Genomic DNA, 24,530 nt, shown 5'->3' on the forward strand with positions numbered 1-24,530 from the left:
AAACTCTATTTTGACTCCTAGTACTCGTGGTCAAACCCAAGTTTGACTTTTTTTAAACAATCTCAAGAAAGACCAAATGTGAAATTATATATGTTTTTATTTTTTATAAGATATTGACATTAATTAGAATGGTGCGTGAAAATTTTTATCAAAGCTTATATTTGATTATATTTTATTTCTCTGCTGATTGTAACAATTATTAAAATGGTGTTTTTCTTTGCGTTCCATTTGATACAAACGCAACAGCATTGCTAGTATATACTTCGCTACAACAATTTATCACACGTAAGTGTTTTTCTCTCCTAATGCAGTGAGAGCCTTTGTTTTTCTCTCCATTCTTCTCCTAAGAACGTGAGAGTTTTGGTATGGCGAGAGTTGAGGAGTTAAATGAGAGATTGGCTGACATGGGAATTGAAGATGAGGAAAACACAGAACTCATCTTTGATGAGGAAGCGGAAGATGTAACGAACAAGTTTGAGTGTTGTCTTGTGGGTCATTTTTTAACAGAGAAGAACCTGAATATTAGGAGTATGAAGTCAAATGTTGCAGATATATGGCGTCCTGCAAGAGGAATAAGTATCAAGGATCTAAAGCCAGGTATTTTTCTGTTTCAGTTTTATCATGAGGATGATATGGATTGGGTGTTCAATGGAGGGCCTTGGTCTTTTGATAGTGCTATGCTGGTTCTCAGTAAGATTGGTGCCGGTGAAGACCCCCTGGAAGTTCCCCTTGTTAACCTGCAGTTTTGGATTCAGCTATTTGGTGTTCCTTCAGGATTAATGACAGAGGTAGCTGGGAAGCAACTTGGTAATTTTTTTGGTTCGTTTATCTCTTATGATCCAAATAATAATTCTAGCATATGGCGAGAATGTATGCGTATCAAAATCAGTATTGATGTGAGGCAACCTCTAAAACGTAAAAAGAAGATATGCAGGAAGAATGGAGTAGAATGTAATGTCCAGTGCAAGTACGAGAGACTTGGAGACTTCTGCTTTGTGTGTGGTCTGGTGACTCATACAGAACGCTTCTGTGCCAAGAAACTTTCTGTGCGTACCACGGATGTCGTCCGAGATTGGGGGCCATGGCTCAGGGCTCCGGCAAGGAAATCGGTTGGGCAAGATCGTAGCAAATTTCTCCGTGATGAAAGAGATTCTGATTGGGACGTGTTTCACGGGAATTCAAATTTCAATCAGCAATTTTCGGGGGATTCTGGTAAACAAGTGATAAAAACTGGTAATCATGAGCGTAATGTTAGCTCTATATTATCTGTTATAGCTACTAATCCGGGGTTCAGTTATGGGAGTAAAAACGGGGCTACAGCAGCGACAATTTTTAAAAATAATAGTGGGCCTTCTGAAGAGGAGTTGATTGGGCTTAACATAGAGGAACGTAATAAGAGAAGGAGAGGCCCAGATGAGAGTATATTCATGGAAATAGAAGGTGGCAACGGGGGAACAAAACCTGAAACTAGTCTTTCTAATGTTGATTGTCTAGTTTCTTCTGATTCTGATTTGGCTAAGCTTGCAAGGCAAGCTAGCCAGCCCCAATGAATGTCCTTAGTTGGAACTGTCGAGGTTTGGGTCTTCCTCGTACAGTACGAGCTCTTGGTGACCTGATTAGGACTCATAAACCTGAATTCCTGTTTTTATCCGAAACTATTTCTTATGCAAATAAAGTTGAAGAAATTCGAGTTAAGTTTGGTTTTGCTCAATGCTTTTCTGTAGATAGAGTTGGCCGAAGTGGTGGTTTAGCGATTTTCTGGCGGAATAATGTGAACTGTGAAGTCACTAGTTATTCTCGAAATCATGTTAATGTCAATTTTCTTAATAATGGGGCTGCTGTGTGGTCCCTATCCTGTTTCTATGGGTGTCCTGAGAATGATCGTAGGAGAACATCTTGGAATATTATTCGTAGGTTGGCTGATATGGCTCAGATTCCATGGGCGATAATTGGTGATTTTAATGATTTGCTTTATGATGCCGATAAGTGGGGGGGTACTCCTAGAGCTCGGTCACTTATGGCAGGCTTCCAAGCTGCTATTGACGATTCTATGTTAGCTGAGATCAGTCTTCAAGGTGGTAGCTTTACTTGGGAGAAGTTTCGGGGTACTAGTAATTGGGTGAAGGAAAGACTGGACAGGGCATTTGCTACTCGATCATGGCTGCATTCCTTTCCTATGTGTAAGCTCTCAGTAATCCGTACTTCTGTTTCAGACCACGATCCTATTCTTCTGGACTTATATAGTGTGGCTTTTACTCAGAAGGAGTTTCGATTTCGATTTGAGAATACTTGGCTCCAGGAGCCAAATTTTCATAAAGAAACATCTGAGTATTGGCTCTCTCTTCCTCCTTCTCATATAATCCCAAAGCTTATTTCAGTGTCAAATTTTATGGCTCGATGGGGGAGGACCTTCTTTCATAAGTTTCGCGACAAGGTGAAGAAGCAAAAAGAGTTGTTATCCGCGCTTGTGAATCGTATTGACAGTGATGGGGTGAAGATGTACTTTGAAGAGAGAGATAAGTTGAATGAACTTCTCCTTCATGAAGAGGTTTACTGGAAACAGAGGGCAAAGATCTTTTGGTTAACGGAAGGGGATGCCAACACCAAATTTTTTCATGCTTCTGCCTCTTCGCGAAGAAAGGTAAATCACATTCCTTTTTTAGAATCTGACAGTGGGATTCAAGTACATGATAAGGACGGTATGTGCAACATTGTTAAAGATTATTTCCTTGACATATTCAGAGGTGACCAGAACTCTTCTGGCTTTCAGGGGAATGAAGCGGATAGGTGTGTGACAGATGCTCAAAATCGATTGCTAGTGGCTGATTTATCCTTTGCTGAGTTTACTGCAGCTGTTAAACAGATGCACCCTGATAAATCTAGTGGCCCGGATGGTCTAAATCCGGCCTTTTTCCAACACTTTTGGCCTATTATGGGACATGAAGTTTTTTCTTGCTGTCGAGAGTGGTTGCGCACTAATTCTTTTCCAGCTAATCTTAACGACACAAATGTTGTGCTTATTCCGAAGAAGGAGAACGCTTGCTGCATGAAGGATCTCCGTCCTATAGCGCTTTGTAATGTTTTATACAAGATCTTATCCAAAGTCTTAGCAAACAGGTTAAAGCGAATTCTTCCTCAAATTATCACAGAGAATCAGTCTGCTTTTGTGCCGGATAGGAGCATTAATGATAATGTTATGATTGCCTTTGAGCTAATTCATCACATGAAGAAGTCAACTCAGGGAAACGTTGGCGATGTGGCTCTTAAGCTTGATATTTCTAAGGCATATGACAGAGTGGATTGGAGTTATCTGAAGGGTCGAATGCAAGCTATGGGGTTTTGCTCTCAATGGGTAAACTGGATGATGTTATGTGTTTCTACAGTTTCTTATGAATTCTGTTTCAATGGTGCAAAGATTGGTCCTATTACTCCTTCAAGAGGGATTAGACAAGGCGATCCACTGTCCCCCTATCTCTTTCTTTTTTGTGTGGAAGGTTTGTCTCTAGCACTCTCTAAGGCTGTCTCTGAAGATGTTGTTCATGGTATCAAGGTCAGCATCTCAGCCCCGGTGATTTCGCACCTCTTGTTCGCTGATGACTCTTTTCTTTTCTTTCGTGCAACTAGCCATGAGGCAATGGCTGTTAAAAATATTCTGGAGGAGTATGCAGGTTGGTCAGGGCAATCTATCAATTATCAAAAATCCGGAATCTTTTTTAGTTCAAATGTCAAGCACGACATGAAAACTGAGATATCTTCTATCTTGGGGGTCAGCAATGATCTTCAGAATAGCATGTACCTGGGGTTACCTTCTTTGGTGGGAAGATCGAAAAAAAGAGTTTTCGGATTCATTAAAGATAGATTATGGAAACGTCTGCAAGGGTGGAAGGCTAAGAAAATATCTCGTGCAGGGAAGACGGTCCTTATCAAAAATGTGGCTACAGCGATCCCCTCATACTGTATGTCTTCGTTTTTACTTCCGAAATCCATGTGTGCGGAAATGGAGGTGATGATGAACAACTACTGGTGGCAGTCAGGGTCTACTGATAGGAGAGGTATTAACTGGATTGCTTGGAATGGTTTGTCAATGTCTAAAAGTCAGGGCGGCCTGGCCTTTCGTAGTCTTTATGGATATAATATTGCTTTAGTCGCTAAACATGTCTGGAATTTTATCTTTAAACCTCAGGCTCTTGTGTCGAGATTTTTTAAAGCGAAATACTTCCCAGATTCCCACATCCTTCATGCTAGGAGAGGTGTAGGGTCAAGTTTCATCTGGCAGGGTGTCATTACAGCTAGAGATGAGGTTCTACAGGGGTATAGATGGGTAGTAGGCGACGGTGGAACGATTAAATGTAATCAGGACCCGTGGCTTGTTGGGAAGAATGACTTTAAAGTTGATCAAACGCGGCCGTATGTTGACAGAAATATGAAAGTGAATCAGTTATTTTTGCCTGGTTCAAGGGAATGGGATGCTAACAAAGTGAGGAATCTGTTTTCTGGTATTGATGCTTCGTTAATCCTATCAACTCGTATTCCTGCTTTGCCTGCTACAGATCATTTGGCATGGTCTAAAACAACAAATGGTAAGTACTCCGTCAAAACAGGTTATCAATTGTGGCATGCTCGCAATATTGGTGTAGGTTCCATCTCCCAGTCGAATGGATGGAGTAACCTTTGGAAGCTGGATCTCCCTCACAAGTTAAAGTTGTTTCTTTGGCGTTTTTGTAGGAATAATGTCCCTGTAAGGAGCAGACTGAGTTCCAAAGGAGTGAGTCTTCCTCTAAACTGCCCTATGTGCAATCTTACGGTTGGAGATCTGTTGCATGTATTTTTTACTTGTCCATTTGCGATGGCTTGTTGGCAGCATATGGGTATGAGTTATGATTTATCCACGGAGATGTCGCCTTCTTCCTGGCTTCTCACTAAGCTCGCTTCATCCTCTTCGGACAAAATTTTGAACATTGCTAGAGTTCTCTGGGGAGTCTGGTTTTTTCAAAATCAAAGAGTTTGGGAGAATAAAAGTGTTACAGCAGCAACGGCCATGTCATGGAGTATTAAAAACATATCTGATTGGAAGGAGGCTTTGGATGACCGTGCTAGGCGACAGACTTCTAACTCTACTTCTGTCATTCAACGTCCAGTTAAATGGAGGAAACCAGACCTGGGTTCTTTAAAGCTTAATGTTGATGCAGCTGTAAGCTTGGGAGCCTCTTCATTCTCTGTTGGTTTAGTGCTTCGGGATCATTCAGGAACCTTTATATGCGGCAAAGTAGTTAACAAATTTATGGTCACCTCAGTTTTTGAGGCATAAGCCCTTGCAGTACTCGAAGGTTTAAACTGGCTTCTAACTAGAAACCATGACAACGTGATCATCGAGTCGGACTCTCTCCTCACAGTACAGGCCCTGCAATCTACCCCTGAAATCTTGCTGGAAGTTGGTTTCATATTGGATGCCTGTCGTCGTATTCTTGATGCTAGACCAGGTTTTTCAGTTTCTTTTGTCAAACGGCAAGCGAATAGGGCTGCTCATCTAGTGGCGAAATTACCCTGTTCCTTAACTTGTCCAAATGTGATTACGTCTCCTCCAAGTATATTGTTGGAGACCCTTTTGTATGATATTTCCTAGTAATGCAATCATCTTTTATTCAAAAAAAAAAAAAAAACAATTTATCACACGTGGAATTAGCGAAATTTCAGAATTCATAATACAGGTGTTGATCATTCGACATTGACTGTGATTAGAATTCATTGCTAGTAAGGAGTAATCCCCTCACCTTTGTACTATAAAAATTCGAGTAGACACATGCTATAATTCATCATAGTCTTTGTCACTTGAGAAGTCGATTTGTGAAGTCGATTTGTCAAGAAACCAGTTACTCTAAAACCGGTGTTAGAGAATGACTTTTAGAGGATCTTATATTATTCTAACACTTCCCCTCTATCGAAAACCCATTTATGGGTCGAAGAGTGGATCACGAGCGCCCATCTTTGGGACATAAATTTGCCTTTCGTGTCCCTCATAAATTGTGAGAAATGTTGGGGGTGGCAGAGATCGAACTTGAGTCCTCTGCCAACCTGAACTCTGGTACAATGTCAAGGAACTATATCGGATTTTTTCCCAATCCTAATGATTTTAAAACTGGCTCAGCAATTCTCCATTTACAACTTTTCTTTTATACAAAGTAAGGAATGCGGTTCTAGTAAAATTGCTCGAGTACAAGGACTTTTAGTAAAATTGCCCCCACCTACGGATTTCTTGTCATCGTGGGATAATACCACCAGCCTTCGTGTCCTCACCTCCGGCAACTTGACGCATCAAGCTTTCGAGAGTCGGTTATGATACCATAAGTGACAACCCGGGTCAAATCCCAAGTCTTTTTCGAAAACCGGGTCAAATCCCGATTCTGAAAGTAAGCCGAAGCCTACTGTCCTAAATGCAATCAACTTGGGTAACGACTAACCCACCACAGACCCCCAAAAGATCATGATTTGTTGGTGCACAAAGTAGTAGTATTTTACATTATAAATTGAACAGAAGTCCCGCATCGAGGAGATTTGGGAATTCTGTTCAGTTTATAACATAAAGTATTACTACTATTTGCACCGACAAATTATTATCTTTTGGGGGACTGTGGTGAACTTGTTGTAATCCAAGTTGGCTAGGACATAAGTAGCAGGTACTAATTCGTTTTGATCAGAATATCTTAACCTGCAACATTTTCTTTTTCTTGATTATATACGGCTGCTTCTTTTTCTTTGTATCGCTTGGTGATGAATATTGGAATAAAAATGTTCGTGTTGATCGGAATATCTTAACCTGCAACATTTTCTTTTTTCTTGATTATATACGGCTGCTTCTTTTTCTTTGTATGCTTGATGATGAATATTGGAATAAAAATGTTAAGGTTATTGCTTGTGCCTGAGGTTTTTTTATAATCTTATCAGTTCACTCTTCAATTTGACTCTTGTACATATTCTTATTGTCACTAAATTATTCAAATGCCGACAATTTTTTAAATCTGCATTGCTTCACCTGTCAGCAATGCATCAAACTTATAAACTGCGTTAACTACTTAATTGTGTTTTGTAGCTCCCTTTACATAGAACAAGGTAGAAACAGACCTTTCATATATGCTTTCCTTTTGTAAACATACATATCCCTCTTGTGTGTGTGTCTTTGTGTTAGTTTCATACATAGATGGGAGAATTGAAACATTTTCTTCATGACCATAAGCTGACACTAAATGAAGCTGAGTCTGTTGTTGGGAAGGATGTAGAATGTGCTATGTGCAGACAACCGATAAACAAACTCCTAGACGCGTTTTATAGGTGCCACACTTCCGTCATTGATGGTAGCTCATCGAGTGATTGTGTTGGTTTCTTAATGCATAAAACTTGTTCTGAGTTTCCCTCAACATTTACACACCCTATGATCCCCCAGCACCCTCTACGCCTCATTGCACGTTCATATAGAAAACTTTACTATAATACGTGTTGTGTTTGTGAAGGTTATTCTCAGAGCTTTATGCATGGTGTTCAAAACTTGTGAGCCTTTATTCTGGTGGCTCACCACGCGCTCTCCCAGCGCCCCCTCCGAACAAGATGCATGCATGTAACCGAAATAAAAGTGTCAGGATCTTTACATTCTCAGTAATCGGGTCTATATCTTATACAAAACCATTCCATCACAGTCACTGAAATAGAGCAGCACAAATCGATCGTGTCAGCAGATTTCTTAGTAAATCAAAATCTAAGTAATGTACAATAAAACATTAAGACGAGCCAACTCTCACAGGAAAGGGTTGAGCCAACTGCATCTACAATAAAAATCAAAGTAAATTCAGCACTCTCTCTCTCTAGTCTGGCAGAATCTCTGCTGCATTCTATGCATTAATTTTACTCTCACAACATTAAACAACTATCTCATACTTCTCCATTCACACTTATTTTTTATTTCCCACCATTTTTCTTATCCAAAACTTTAGCTTCTGTTGTTTCAGAATCCTGGTTCTACGTAGGGCTGAACAAAACCGAACCGAAACTGAAAAACTGAACCTAATTCGGTTCGGTCCTAAATTTTTCAGAAATTCGGTCTATTCGGTCCAGACCGAATTGACCGAGACCGAATAGACCGAAATAAAATTCGGTTCGGTTCTTTTCACAAATATTTCGGTCCGGACCGAATAGACCCAATAAACCAAATCATAAATACTATAATTTTGTATTATATATATTTTACATATATCTTAAAAATTATAATCAAAATTTTTAAATTTTAATTACATTTATGGAGTATTAGAACTCTACATATCACGTTATTTTAATTATATTTTAAATTTCATAATTTGTGATTTAATTTTTAATGCAATTTTATTTTTGAAAAACATTTCGGTCTATTCGATCCAAAACCAGATCAAACCGAATTATTTCGGTCCGCTCCATAATATAACTTCGGTTCGATTCGGTCTAAGAAAAATTACTATTCAGTTTTTCGGTCTATTCGGCCGGGACCGAACCGACTCCGCCCGGACCGAACCGACTCCACCCGGACCGAACCTGAACCTGAGCATTTGTGATTTTGCAAGTGAAAATAACTTGTTTCTAAGCCAAAGGATATACAAGACTTTATTTGTAAGCAACGACTTTATTAGGTTAACGAGACATAAATAGCTTGTATGGTGTACTACTTGGTTTTGATCAAAATATCTTTACATGCAATATTGCTTTTCTGGTGATAAATTGGAATAAAAAATATAGATGTCATTGCTTGTGTCTGCGGTTTTCTGTACATATTCTTACTTGTCACTAAATTATTCGAATGCAGACAATTTTCTAAACGTATTCTCATCACTTAACTCTTCAATTTAACATGCATATTCTTACTTGTCACTAAATTATTGGAATCAGGCAATTTTCTAAATGGATTTTGCTTCACATGTCAGCAATGTATGAAACTTAAAAAGCTGGATTAACTACCTAATTGTATTATGTAACTCACTCTATGTAAATACATAAATACCGATCTTTCTGTTTCTGGCTGCAGTGTGCATAAACTACACATCTCTCTCTCTCTCTCTCTCTCTCTCTCTCTCTCTCTCTCTCTCTCTCTCTCTCTCTCTCTCTCTCTCTCTCTCTCTCTCTCTCTCTCTCTCTCTCTCTCTCTCTCTCTCTCTCTCTCTCTCTCTCTCTCTCCCTTCCTCCCTCCCTCTGTGTGTGTGCATTGTGTCTTTGTCTTCGTTTCATTCATAGATGGCAGAATTGAAACATTTTTTTCACGAGCACGAGCTGACACTAAATGAGGCTGATGCTGTTGGTGGTAAGGATGTAGAATGTGTTGTTTGCAGACAGCCAATAAACAAACTCATAGACGCATTTTATACGTGCAACACTTCCGCTACTGGTGGTAGTTCATCGAGTAATTGTGTCGGTTTCTTTATGCATAAAACTTGTTCTGAGTTTCCCTCAACATTTACACACTCTATGTTCCCGCAACACCCTCTGACTCTCTTTCAGTGTAAATTATCTAAAAAAAACAGTCTTATCGCTGTTGTATTTGTAGAAGTAATTCTCGGGGCTTTCTCTTGAATATAAGAGTGCCCTCCTGATATATATGTAAAGCTAACAGTAAGTTTGAAACGAGAAAAACAAAGTGCAGCTAAGTTCTTGATATTTATTTCACTGCGGCATCACTAATATATATCGAATACAGAGATAAAACTAGATGCAAGAAAGAAGGAACTACTTTCCTATAACTACTCCACTATCTACCATTATTCAAAGAGACTCCTAATATGACTCCACAACTATATGACCAAGTCATAACTAGCTGTTAATACAAAACAAACTAACGTAAACATAAACAAGCTTATTTAGACAAGCTTATGATTAAAGTCAACAATCTCCCCCATAATCTAAGCTTGTTGAGTTAACTCTTTCACTCCCAACAGCTTCCTCATGCGTTCAAACTTCACTGTCGTGAGCGCCTTGGTTAGAATGTCAGCCTTCTGGTTTTCTGTTGCCACATGCTTCACCACTATTTCACCGCGATCAACACACTCTCGTATAAAGTGATAACGTATATCGATATGTTTGTTACGACCATGAAACATCGGATTCTTAGCCAAGTCTATGGCTGATTTATTATCGATATACAACGTGACTGGACCAACCTTCTCATCAGTAATCTGACTCAGCAAATTCCGTAACCAAATTCCCTGACATGCTGCTGCTGTCGCAGCCATGAACTCGGCTTCACACGAAGATAGAGCCACACATTTCTGTTTCTGAGACATCCAGGTAATTAGACTATCGTTCAGATAAAAAGCCACTCCACCAGTGCTTTTCCGATCTTCTATATTACCCGCCAAATCACTATCAGAATATCCTGTCAAAACATTATTGCTATTCTCTCTTGAGTATACCAATCCATAATCTAACGTTCCCTTAATGTACCTGAGAACTCGTTTTGCTGCATTCATATGCATTACAGTGGGATGCTCCATAAATCGACTGATAATGCCCACAGCAAAAGCTATGTCCGGTCGAGTATGTACTAAGTATCTCAAACCTCCGATCATGCTTTTAAATTGAGTCACATCGACCAATTTACCACCTTCATCCTTCGTGATTTGTTCTTTGGGATCTAGTGGATACTTTGTAGGATTGCAATCCGACAACCCCGCCTTTTCAAGAATTTTATGAGCATAAGCTGACTGTTTTAGCTTGATAAATCCGTTTCCCTGTTCAACCTCTATTCCCAAATAATATGTGAGTTTGCCGAGATCACTCATGTCAAATTGTTTGTTCATCTCCTGCTTGAACTCCTCGATAATACTGATACTAGTCCCTGTAATCAAAAGATCATCAACGTAAACGCCAACTACCAGAATATTACCTTCAATTTTCCTTGTATACACAGCGTGTTCATATGGGCATCTCTGAAATCCAAGTCTCTCCAGGCACTTGTTTAGCTTCGAATACCATGCACGAGGGGCTTGCCGAAGACCATACAGTGCCTTGAGGAGTTTGTACACCTTTGATTCCTGGCCTTTTCTTTCAAAACCCTTCGGTTGCATCACATAGACTTCTTCGCATATCTCCCCATTTAAAAACGCTGTCTTCACATCCATATGATGCACCTGCCATGATTTTTTTGCAGCAAGGGCCAACAACATACGCACTGTTTCGAGCCTTGTAACAGGTGCATATATTTCGTCATAATCAACGCCATGTTCCTGTGTGTAACCCTTTGCCACAAGTCGAGCTTTATGCTTCACTACATTACCACTTGCATCTCGCTTCAATTTGAATATCCACTTTAACCCGATGACTTTGTTCCCCTTTGGAAGTTCTGTCAGTTCCCATGTCCTGTTTTTTTCTATAGAATCGATTTCGTTTTTCATAGCCTGTCTCCAACACTTTTCTTTGTTTGCCTGACCAAAATTAACAGGTTCTTCGACTCCCATGAGTAATAGCTCCTCCTGCAGCTCAATAGGTTCTGTGTTGTTATAAATTTCAGTGACATTTCTATATTTTTTAGGCTCTGTACTTCCATCAACGTTTTCATCCTCAAAGTCTAGCTCTTCTCTTCGTTCTTCCCTCACAGGACTTTCATAACCATCACTTTCTCTCTGAGTTGTTTCGTCATTCTCTTTTCCTCCCAACACAATCAACTTTTCTTGTTGCAACTGCTCTTCTCCGTTTTGTCCTTCCCATGGCCACGCTTCAGTTTCTACAAAAACAACATCTCGACTGACTAACACCGTGTTGCTTTCTGGGTTATACAGCCTGTACGCCTTTGTTCCTGGCTCTTTGCCTAAATTCACAACTTTCAAGCTTCGATCATCTAGCTTCTTAGTCAGCTTATCTTGCACCTTCATGTAAGCTTTACATCCAAACACCTTGATGTGCCCAATATTGGGTTTTTCATTTTTCCAGGCTTCATAAGGAGTCACCCCTGACAGTGCTCGAGTGGGCAACCTATTTAACACGTAGACAGCGTGACGCACTGCCTCACCCCAGAAGTTTGCCGGCATATGCATTTGCTTCAAGTAACTTCTCACCATCTCAACGACAGTACGGTTCCTACGCTCCACCACGCCATTTTGCTGTGGAGTGTATGGAGCCGTAAGATGTCTCACAATTCCATTATCTTCACAAAAGTCAGAAAAAACTTTGGAGTTGAACTCCCCCCCACGATCTGTTCGAAAGACTCTGATCCTTCGCTCTGTACCATTCTCAACTTTGGCCTTAAACTTCTTGAAGGCCTCAAACGCCTCATCCTTGCTCTTTAGCAAGTAAGCCCACATAATACGTGAATAATCATCAACAAGGAGCATGAAATAACGATTACCTGCGTGAGTGGAAGGAGTGATAGGTCCGCATATGTCACCATGAACAAGTTCAAGTACCTTACTAGCTGAGTACTTCGACTTAGTAGGAAATGGCTTTCGAGTCTGTTTCGACATTAAACAACCACTACATGTCATCTCCGGAGACACAATCTTTGGAAAACCACGAACCATGTCATTTGCTGACATCAATTCCATTGCCTTAAAATTGACATGTCCTAACCGAAAGTGCCACAACCAAGCATTTTCATTTGACCTTGACAATAAGCATTTTGGTTCACCACTTTCTATAATTATCTTATACAATCGATTTGTCGATCTCTTAACTTTCATTAACAACTTTCCTTGTTTTTCATGGATCCACAAATATTCTCCATTCAAGACAACCTTATTTTCGGCTTCCGATAATTGTCCAAGACTAATTATATTGTTGCACAAGGAAGGAATGAAAAATACCTCGTGTAGTTCACGTTCCTCGCCCGTTTTACACTTCAAGCTCACAGTGCCCTTGCCTTTAATTTCAACCATCGAACCATCACCGAATTTTACTTGGCCTTTGACACATTCGTCCAGCATCTTGAATTTTGATCTCTGACCCGTCATATGGTTACTTGCACCGTTGTCAAGGTACCAGATGTCAGAATCACTGGATTTTTCACTTCCATGCAACTTCAGTTTTGGTGTGACTTTCTCTTCTTTTAGCAACATCATGTTTACATCTTTGTCATCATGTTCAGTCAATAGCAATGCAGGCTCATCATCGTCAAATTGGGCCATGTTAACTTCAGCCCTTTGAACCTTGTTACGCTTAGGTTTGTTGCACTCAACTGCGAAATGGCCATACAGATGACAGTTGAAGCACCTAACTCTAGACTTGTCTCGAACCAGTCGTCCCCCTTCTTTATTTGGAATTTTCTGATTTGTGAAAACGCCACCACTTTCTCTGTTATTTCTCCTTGACCATTATTCTCGAGTCATCAACAGTTTACCCTCGTTAGCTTCTCTTCGTGTCCATTCCTCTTCCGTGAGAAGAAGTTGACTACCGCCCCCACCACCATTCTTGGATCCCTTCAATCTTTCCTCATGAATCTTCAAGGACCCAACAGTTTCTTCAACGGACATTTGCTCAATGTTCCCAAACTGTTCGATCGTCGAGGCTATTTGTAGGAATTTTGTTGGTACAGCTCGTAACAACTTCTTTACTACATAGCTCTCCGGAACCTCTTCTCCAAGAGCTCTAATGTTTGTCACCAGACCATTGAGTTTCATACAGAACTCGTCAATTGGCTCTATCTCACTCATACTCAATGACTCAAACTCCGCCTTCAGAGTTTGTATCCTAGCCGTTTTCACACGATCCGCACCGAGACACATGGTTTTAATCGCATCCCAGGCCTCTTTTGCTGTGTTTTTCTCCGCCAGTGACAGCAAAATGTCTTCAGGTACGCCTTGGTAAATGACCGCCAATGCTACCTTGTCAGTTCTTTCTTCGACCGGTGACTTAGGGTTCTTAGGTTCAATAGCATCCCACACACCATGTGCCTGCATATTCACCTTCATCTTCATAGACCATGAAGCATAATTACTCTTAGCCAACATCGGATAACTCAGACCCACTCCGCCTTCTTTTATTTTGCTCGATTCCATCTCAGTAGCTTTCGGCATATATTTTGGCATTCACCACGCAACCTTGCTCTGATACCAAATTCTTGAATATAAGAGTGCCCTCCTGATATATGTAAAGCTAACAGTAAGTTTGAAACGAGAAAAACAAAGTGCAGCTAAGTTCTTGATATTTATTTCACTGCGGCATCACTAATATATATCGAATACAGAGATAAAACTAGATGCAAGAAAGAAGGAACTACTTTCCTATAACTACTCCACTATCTACCATTATTCAAAGAGACTCCTAATATGACTCCACAACTATATGACCAAGTCATAACTAGCTGTTAATACAAAACAAACTAACGTAAACATAAACAAGCTTATTCAGACAAGCTTATGATTAAAGTCAACACTTTCTGTATGGTTCTGCGGACAATTTCCATGTATGTCTGAAATGCGTAACATCTGAACTTAAATCTCTAGAGGACCGTAACCGTTGTCATCCTGGTCACGATCACCCATTAACCTTAGTCCAAAGCCCAGCTTTGTTCCTTTGTCACGCTTGTAACACTACAGCTACAGATGTGTCCTATATTTGTACCAAATGTTGTTTCTGGATACACAAGAGTTGTGCTAATGCACCCATTACATACCAAAGTAAATTTCACAACGAACACCCCCTCGTCTTGGCCTACTCTCTTCCCCTAGTATACCATACATTATTCTTATGTGGCATATGCGGTAAAAGTATAAATCCCGTCTACTGGGTTTATTATTGTGCAAATTGCAGATTTTTTGCTCATGTGAAATGTGCTTCATCAACTAAGATGTTGAGGTTGATATACCATTTCCTCTTATTACTTCTTATATATTTCAGATTGATTTATTTATTAGATGGCTTAATGACCTTCTAAACCTTAAGTTTTACATCAATATACTCATCATCCCATGTAGTTCAATAACTCACATTTTTGCCTCTGGCATGCTAAAAACGTATCTTTTTACTTTTGGACTAGCCAATTTACATCATTTTTTACCTAGTCCAAGGATTAAAAGACACGTTTCAGTACTTTAGGATGAAAAATAAGCAGTTTTGAACCACCGGAGCTAATGGATATATTGGTGCAAACCTTAAGATCTAAAACGTCATTAAACCTTAATATATGTTTAGTTTACCAACATTGTTGACTAGGAACTATTCTGACTGGGGTTTGTTCTTTCTTTTGAAATATAGTGAAAGTGACGACGATGAAGCAGATAGTGAAGAGTCCAACTTGATGCACTTTCCGGCACACGATAAAGCATCACTCGGTGAAATGATGCAGCAATGTATCATTAAGGCAGCAGATGCTCTCCTGCATAATTCTGCCACCACTGCAGAACCTTCCCCTTATATCAACCACTGGGGCCATAAACACCAGCTGGCACTCGGAAACAAGAACGCAAAAACAAGAACGCAGAAATTAGAAGATACTGAATTGCTAATTTGCGATGGGTGCGCTAAGCCAATCTCCTTGGTTGATGAAATATTCTATGAATGCAAATCATGCAATTTTTTTCTCCACAGATCATGCGCCCTGTTTCCAGAAAAGATGGAGCATCATCTAGCAGGCAACCAAGTCGATGGAATTTTCGTAGTACGAGAGTTCGATGAACTAGGTTTTATACTATGCCAAAGTTGCCGCATCCTTGGTAATGGGATTTTCTTGTTGATCAATAAAACAACTATATTTGACATCGGGTGTGCTTCATTACCGAGAATAATTAAACATGAAGGTCATCGGCACCCTCTTAACCAATTGAAGTATCCAGACGATGACTTGTGCAAACCATGTTTGTCTGAACATGCATCACATAAAGAAAAGATCATGTATGGATGTGAAAAATGTGGATTCTACATACATGTACGGTGTGCTTTAAGACCACATATGATGAAACATCGATGGGATCCGCATCCTCTCTACTTGATTCTGTTTGTCAAGAATGTAGCTGATCATCCTCACGCATTCAGTTGTGAACTTTGCTCCGAAAATATTGACCCAACGACTTGGTTTTATCACTGCAATACTTGTGATCTATCATTTCATATCCACTGTATTGATCCATATTATTGGTTCTCAAACATGAAGCTTGGTGCTACTAACATTTGTTGTGACTCGCATCCTCACCCGCACGGCCTCACATTGGTTCTAAACAAAAAGAAGCGAAGATGCAGCACATGCGGTGAAGATGCAACCGGCGTGCCAGTTCTCGAGTGTTCACCATGCAAATATGTAGTGCATAATCACAAATGTGTAAAATGATAGAGAGGAAAAGTAACAAACTCTATTGAAGAATAACAAACTGTATTTACATAATGATATGAATATTAAGGATTAAGGGAAGTATAGACTTTTACTAAGCGTAGCATTAGTCTTTCTTGTTGTTGAATAACCTTCTATATATCAAAAGGGTGTATTATCTTCATCAAGAGAATTGAGAAGCACTGTAGTCGTTTTCATATTTTCATATTGATTTTCACAATATGAAACAATGCAGAAACAGAGAGAGTTACATATTTTCTGACTTGATAAGTCAGGGGAGTATTTCTTAATTTATTCTGACGTGGCCAATGTAGCTCTACTGTGTTTTTACAGATTGTCGAAGTTTTGACAGAGTCTTTGAAGTTAAAAATGCATCTGCTTATCGCACCAAATTTGAATTAGCTTTACCAGACATAGTAGAGAGTTTCAATGACTTGTATTATTGTTAGAAAATGTGGGTATTACACCCCACACCCACACTGTCGAGTCATTTTGAGCCGCGCTTGAATGATTGGTTGTTGCGTGTATGCAACGAGTGACGCTTGGAATGTGTTTTCTTTTACGAGAGCTTTCCGAAACACTTTAAACCACTCAAAATGATTAAGGGATGAGTGAGATTTACTAAAAAAAAAAGATGAGTGAGATATGATTATCCAAAGATGGTCACTTAAGAATGAAATAACGCCGGGCTAGTTTTGTTTAGAGCTGTTCACGAACCGAGCTGTTCGCGAACAAGCTCGAGCTCGGCTCGTTAAGGGCTTATTCGACTCGAGCTCGGCTCATTAAAGCTCGAAAAAATAAATAATTTCTGAATATTTTTAATTATATTTACACCACTTAATTTATATACATATACGGATATACACATACACAGAGAGATAACGAGAGATGATGGTGTTTATAATCAAATTAAAACTAAATCTGGAACACAATCAAATCAAACAGTTATCTTCAAATACCCACTTAAATAATCTTCGATCCTTGATAAAACCCCAAAGAATTATCTTCAAATACCCACTTACATATCCTTCAATTCTTGATAAAACCCCAAATCTGAAGCTGCACTTTGTTGATAAAATCCTGATATAGAATCCGCAGTTTATTGACATGATTCTCTATATTGCATTTAAGTTACAACATAATAAATATTTAGGCATAATTGAGATTTAGGCGGGGAAGAAAGAAGGAGAGATGAATGAGAATGAGAACATAGAACAGAACAGAGAGCACGCGAATTGGTAATACATGTTTAGGCTTTTGGATGACACTCCGTTGGGCTTATATTAAATAAGTTGATAACTGGGTTGGGCTTCAATTGGTTTTTATAAAAAATACAGGCTTGAATTGGTTAGGTTTGGCCAACAAGGTTGGTTTTTTTACTTATTTGTTAACGAGCTACTCGGCTCGGCTCGGCTCGTATGTGTTCGCGAACAAGCTCCAGTTTGGCTCGTTAGTTAACGAGCTCGAGCTCGAACACCCTTTTATGTTCGGTAAAAAAGCTCGGCTCGGCTCGGTTCGTCAGAGAAAAAATGAAAGCTCGGCTCGTTTATACTAAAACTCGACTCGGCTTGGTTCGTGAACAACCTAGTTTTGCTAATTTTTATTTTCCGCAGGGCCTGGGCTCAAATAAATTGACTTACGTTTTTATTTTTTGTGTCGGTCGAATTAATTAATCAATTATAATTAATTGACCACTGACCTACCGACCTAATTAATTAACGCGTTTTAATTAATTATGATAATTATGTAGCGCACAAGTTTTTCCTCCCTAGCTATATAAACACCTTTAGGGTGTTAGGGTTAAATACACAAATATACAGCCGTTCCTAAACATCTACCCTCTAACCCGTGATAATTTCTTGCTCGCTTTCAAGCTCGCTGAGAGTGCCGATCTTCGGCGTCGCCACTGCAATCCGTTTTATCCTGAAAGGTTTTTTACTCGCACAATACGGTGTGGGCTAATAAGTTTTAAGGAGACATTTTCGCACTGGACTCGGGTTTTTATATCCTTCACCATACGCTTCCTATTTCCGTTCTTTTTCTGTCATTTGATTATCTGTTTTGCACGCACACACCTATACGTATATTTCTTTTTACACAGATTGCTGTTAACAAGTATCTCAGGAAGGATTACGGCTGAGGCACTTAAAGTATTGTTCTTTGTGATTTTCTCTTTAAAATTTTGGGTTAAATATCAAGTAGCTCACTTACTGCGTCCAAATGTATCAAGTGAGTCACTGGTTACAAAACTGACTCAAATCATTCACTCATTTAAAAATTTATATCAAAAATATCACTCTATCGTTAGTCGAAATTCTTAAAAATATTATATATTGAGTTTGACACATTTTTTATGAATGATATTACATCCAAATGAAGAAATCTGAGTTCTAGTATTTTAGATAATATTTTTAAATATTTTTAAATTTTTTTAATGTATGTCTGAAATGCGTGATATCTGAACTTAGATCTCAAGAGGAACGTACCCGTTGTCATCCAGGTCACAATCACATGTTAAACGTTGTCCAAAGCCCAGCTTTGTTCCTTTGTCATGCTTGTAACACTACAGCTACAGACTTGTCGTATATTTGTACCACATGTTGTTTCTGGATACACAAGAGTTGTGCCAATGCTCCCATCACTTACCAAAGTAAATTCCACAAAGAACACGCCCTCGTCTTGGACTACTCTCTTCCCCAAGTATATCGTGAATATCGCTGCTTCTGCGGCATATGCGGTAAACTTATAAATTATACCTACTGGGTTTATCATTGTGCAAATTGCAGATTTTTTGCTCACGTGAAATGTGCTTCATCAACTGAGACGTTGAGGTTGATGTTGGGTTTATTATTTCTTATATCTTTGATATTGATTACTTATTAAATATGTATAGTTTACCAATATTGTTGGTTTACTAGGAATTATTGTGACTGAGTTTTGTTCTTTCTTTTGAAATATAGTGAAAGTGACGATGATGAAGTAGATAGCGGAGAGTCCAATTTGATGCACTTCCCAGCGCATGATGAAGCATCACTACATGAAATGATGCAGCAATGTATCACTACATGAAATGATCCACGAACACCAGCTGGCACTTGGAAACAAGAATGCAAAAACTTTGGCCCCTTACTTGAACCGAAAATTAGAAGATACTGAATTGCTAATTTGCGATGGGTGCGCTAAGCCAATCTCCTTGGTTGATGAAATATTCTATGAATGCAAATCATGCAATTTTTTTCTCCACAGATCATGCGCCCTGTTTCCAGAAAAGACGGAGCATCATCTAGCAGGCAAGCTGGATGAAAGAGTACTAGCACGAGCTGTCCATTTACTAGATTTTAAAAAATGCCAAGGTTGCAACATGTTTGGAAATGGGATTTTCTTGTGGAATGAAACAGCCTGTTTTGATATTGGTTGTGCTTCATTACCCAAAAAAATTAAACACGAAGCTCATCGCCACCCTCTTAACCAATTAAAGTCTCCAGGTGATGATTATTATTGCAAAGCATGTGCGAATGACTTTGAAGAAGGCACAGACTGTATCATATATGGATGTGAAAAATGTGAATTCTACGTACATACAAAGTGTGCGATAAGGCTGACACACCTGGTGAAACATAGATTGGATACACATCCCCTCTACTTGATTCTGTCTTCCAAGAATGTAGCTGATCATCCTCACGAGTACGAATGTGAATTTTGCTCCAAACAGATTTATCCAGGCGGTTGGTTTTATCACTGCAATACTTGTGACCTATCATTTCATAATCACTGTATTGATCCATATGATTGGCTCTCCAATCTGAAGCTTGGCGCCACTAACATTTATAGCGATGCACATCCTCACGGCCTCACATTGATTTTGAATAAAAGAAGCTAAGTTGCAAGGAATGTGGTGGAGATGTAACTGGGAAGCCAGTTCTGGAATGTTCATCATGCAAATATAAAGTGCATCCGATATTGTTTCCTTTTAAATTTGTTTATCTTTATAGATTATTTATGAAATTCAGAATTTCAACATTAACAATAGCAGTCATCTTAGTTCAGCAATCAAGAATAAAGAGCCACTAACAGATTCTCTGAGTACTAAACCAGTAGTGCGTTTTGCAGGCTGGCTGTACTAACAGTGATATGGCCATGATAATTTCTTGAATCTATTTCTGGTAAACAAGAACAGTGCATAAGTGAAACAAAAGTGTTAAAATCAGATTATATTCACATATATGCAGGTGTGCATATGCTCAATTTGTATTTTACAAATTATTCCAAGTCACTAGCTTCCGAGCTATCTAGTACCTCCTAGTTGCAACATGAAGATTGGTCCAACTTTATCTGCCATGGCTCCGAACAAGTGATGAAGGTGACCGATAATTGGCCATTCCACAACAGGTTCCGGGGGGAGCTGAGTCGTTCTTCTTGCTTCTGGCATAGGTACTGATGACCCTGCATAAGAAAGTAACGACAATAATTAGGCCACACGGTACTACAAATTGAGGTTGAATGCTAAGTTCCATTTCATAATGTCACAGTAATTTATTCTTCTGCTAGACTCAAACCTTTTTCTTATTAATCTGTATCATGCTAATATGCAAGCGCAGCTAATTACAGCATTCATGATGATTAGTTTAGGTCGTGTTCATCTTTGGTGCTTTCGAGAGTTCTCTACTGTCCAATTCTGACTAATTTTTGGAACAATATCAAACGAAATGTCAACTTCAATAGGCAAGGGTTGAGCCAACTGCATACTGTATAAAATGCCATGTACTTAGAAAGTAAGATTGAGGGTTTTGCAGTCTCGGCTTGCCTAAAGAAAAACGGGATCACTTCTTTGATACTCGAAAGCAAGGAATGTTTAGCTTCGCTGTGTCAAAAAAAGAAGAAAACATATGACTGCCTTAGCTTACTTTGATTCTCCAAAGTAAGGGAATGTGGTTCTAGTAAAATTCCTTGATGAAGCCTGTGTACTTTTGCAAGTAATAATTAACTTCTTTGTAAGATAAACGACGCACAAGACTTCATTTTCAAGAAACCATTTCTTTTAGGCAAAAGAGACCTGAATAGCCTGTACTCTTGATTTTGTATATTCATCATAGTCTTTGTCATTTGAGAAATCGATTTTTTAATCCAAAACTATACCACTGGGTAATTTTTTTCGAACCCAAATGATTCTAAAATCGGTTCAGAGATTCTCCACATACAAACTTATTTATACAAAGTAAGGAATGTGGTACTAGTAAAATTGCTCGAATGTAAGGACTTCTTATACCAGAAGCATATGTGCTTTTGCAAGAATGAGTAACTTCTTTCTAAGGTAAAGAACATACCCGACTTCATTTTTAAGCAACGAACATAAGTAGCAGGTACTAGCTAATTTGTTTTGATCAGAATATCTTAACCTGCAACATTTTCTTTTTCTTCAGGTTGATTATATACTAGCTAATATTGGAATAAAAATGTTAAGGTTATTGCTTGTGCCTGAGGTTTCTTTATAATCTTATCATTTCACTCTTCAATTTGGCTCTTGTACATATTCTTACTTGTCAATTAATTATTCAAATGCCGACAATTTTTTAAATCTGCATTGCTTCACCTGTCAGCAATGCATCAAACTTATAAACTGCGTTAACTACTTAATTGTGTTTTGTAGCTCCCTTTACATAGAAAAAGGTAGAAACAGACCTTTCATATATGCTTTCCTTTTGTAAACATACATATCCCTCTTGTGTGTGTGTCTTTGTGTTAGTTTCATACATAGATGGGAGAATTGAAACATTTTCTTCATGACCATAAGCTGACACTAAATGAAGCTGAGTCTGTTGTTGGCAAGGATGTAGAATGTGCTATGTGCAGACAACCGATAAACAAACTCCTAGACGCATTTTATAGGTGCCACACTTCCGTCATTGATGGTAGCTCATCGAGTGATTGTGTTGGTTTCTTTATGCATAAAACTTGTTCTGAGTTGCCCTCAACATTTACACACCCTATGATCCCCCAACACCCTCTACGCTTCATTGCACGTTCATATAGAAAACTTTACTATAATACGTGTTATGTTTGTGAAGGTTATTCTCAGGGCTTTATGTATGTTTCTAAAAATCGATTTTTTTGTCTGAAATGTGTAGCATCTGAACTTAAATCTCTAGAGGATCGTACCCGTTGTCATCCAGGTCACAATCACCCATTAACCCTAGTCCAAACACCACAGCTACAGACTTGTCCTATATTTGTACCACATGTTGTTTCTGGATACACAAGAGTTGTGCCAATGCACCCATCACCTACCTAAGTAAATATCACAACCAACACACTCTCATCTTGGCCTACTCTCTTCCCCAAGAATATTGTGAATTTTACTGGTCATGTGGCATCTGTGATAAATTTATCAATCCCATCCACTGGGTATATTATTGTGCAAATTGCAGATTTTTTGCTCACCTGAAATGTGCTTCATCAAGTGAGAAGTTGATGTACAAGTTCCTCCTAGTATTTACTACAAGAAAAATGTCCACAGACATCGGTTTTTGGCCGATGTCTATGTTGTTTTGCAACCGATGTTGATGTCGGTGATGTCTATTCTAGACATCGGCCATACACCGATGTCTTTCAGCCTATTAGACATCGATTTCTTTCAGAAACTGTAATGTCTATCAATTTTTAGACATCAATTTCAACCCAAAGAAACTAATGTCTATTGTATTTTTAGACATCGCTTTTAACACAACAAAAGTGATGTCTATTTTATTCTTTCACATAAGCATTTCCACAATAAAAGTGATGTATATTTAATTATTAGACATCAGTTTTGTTACAAGAAAATTGATGCATAAACAAAATTAAAAACCTTGCAGTCACAAAATATCTATCCATTGCACCATTCATAAAATACATTCAACTAATTGTCATTCAACTAACATATCTATCATCATTAATACACTCTAGCACAGGACATATGATACAAGTTGTAAGAAAACTAAGAATTCAAATGTTTAAGCTGATACGTCGTTCGGGACGAAACATATGTAGTAGCTTGGTATGCGATGTCCTCTGCCTTATGTAGGAAAGATCTCAGTTCTGATAATTATTCAAAAAATCAACCAGCATCTCTACATTTTGTGTATCCCAACTTAAACTGTGGCCAGCGTCTATAAATAAAAATCCCAACACTTAGTATTAGGTAACACCACATTAAAGGCATACAAAAATAAATCTTTACATGATTTAAGATATACATGTCTTTCACACAACAATGACACAATATCCAAGCATTAAGTGACAGCTAAAACTTAAAACTGAATATCATAGTCACTTAAATACGAATATGAAATAACTAGAGTACGTGTTTGTTTTAAATTTTACAGTCTATGGCATTGCAGAAAACAAAACTGGTCCCAAGAAACACATTGTCAATACATTATGTGCACTAGCCAATTATTTCACCTCAACCAGCAAGATTGCTAGAAAATTTTGTAGTTTTTCATACAAAATAATGTCTCCATTCAATTCTGCAAGAAAAAACTGAACATGGTGATTCCTTCAAATATTTCTTATCAAAGTATCTTAATAGGCCCATAACAAAATGAAATGAAAATGGGTGCAGGAAACCGATTTCAAGCGCCAGGGTCTGAGGAGATCCTTAATGTTCACATTACCTGGGCCAAACTAACAAAATGAACTTTCATGTATTTTTTAACTTACTCTATGTTGCACCAAAATATGAAATTGAAACTTTTTTCTTTGTAAAGCTTGATTTTTTTAAATTTAATTTTTCAACAGATTACTAGTAAGACAAGTTTATTTACAAGTATATCAAATAATTTAAATCCAAATCTTATAAATTGACATTAGAAGGTGTTTTAAGTATCAATCATATTTTTAGAAGAATTATTATGTATACTCTGGTGTCAAAATATAAATAAATTATATGTGTACTCTGTAGTTATAAACTTAATCCTTGTAAAGGTTAATCATCTCATGCAATCTAGATACTTCATATCTATAGAGAATGCTCAAGTACACTCAAGTATGATCAATATGCCAGCGTCTATAATATGTCTTCTGATGTAAGACTTTCAATAATTATTAGTGTACTTTATTGGTTAGTCTGAGAGTTATTAATAATGTTTATTTACATAATTTGTATAGGTTAATAACTGAGTGCTTCTTATAATACCATAACTAGGGTGATGGAGGGAACAAAACAAAATTCAGTCAACAAAAAAATTCTGTTAGATATTGTGAGAAAGAACTGGAAAATTCCAAAAAATAT

The 24,530-nt window shown here is 38.4% G+C and overlaps 2 protein-coding genes across 2 annotated transcripts; both read left to right on the top strand.

Annotated features, from left to right (window-relative positions):
* Positions 1-14,397: 14,397 nt before the first annotated feature.
* LOC141683068 (uncharacterized) lies at positions 14,398-16,355 on the top strand. Its single transcript, XM_074487768.1, has 2 exons — positions 14,398-14,793; positions 15,193-16,355. The coding sequence occupies exons 1-2, from the start codon at positions 14,786-14,788 to the stop codon at positions 16,259-16,261; spliced, it is 1,077 nt and encodes a 358-aa protein (XP_074343869.1). The 5' UTR covers positions 14,398-14,785; the 3' UTR covers positions 16,262-16,355.
* A 2,976-nt stretch (positions 16,356-19,331) lies between these two features.
* LOC141686498 (protein VACUOLELESS GAMETOPHYTES-like) lies at positions 19,332-20,141 on the top strand. Its single transcript, XM_074491531.1, has one exon. The coding sequence runs from the start codon at positions 19,332-19,334 to the stop codon at positions 20,139-20,141; it is 810 nt and encodes a 269-aa protein (XP_074347632.1).
* Positions 20,142-24,530: the final 4,389 nt, after the last annotated feature.

This window comes from Apium graveolens, chromosome 9, assembly GCF_009905375.1.
Source record: "Apium graveolens cultivar Ventura chromosome 9, ASM990537v1, whole genome shotgun sequence".
Lineage (NCBI taxonomy): Eukaryota > Viridiplantae > Streptophyta > Magnoliopsida > Apiales > Apiaceae > Apium > Apium graveolens.

Bases quoted from the DNA above. Each gene is read 5' to 3' on its own strand.
- LOC141686498 (XM_074491531.1), top strand. From the start codon at position 19,332: ATGATCCACGAACACCAGCTGGCACTTGGAAACAAGAATGCAAAAACT.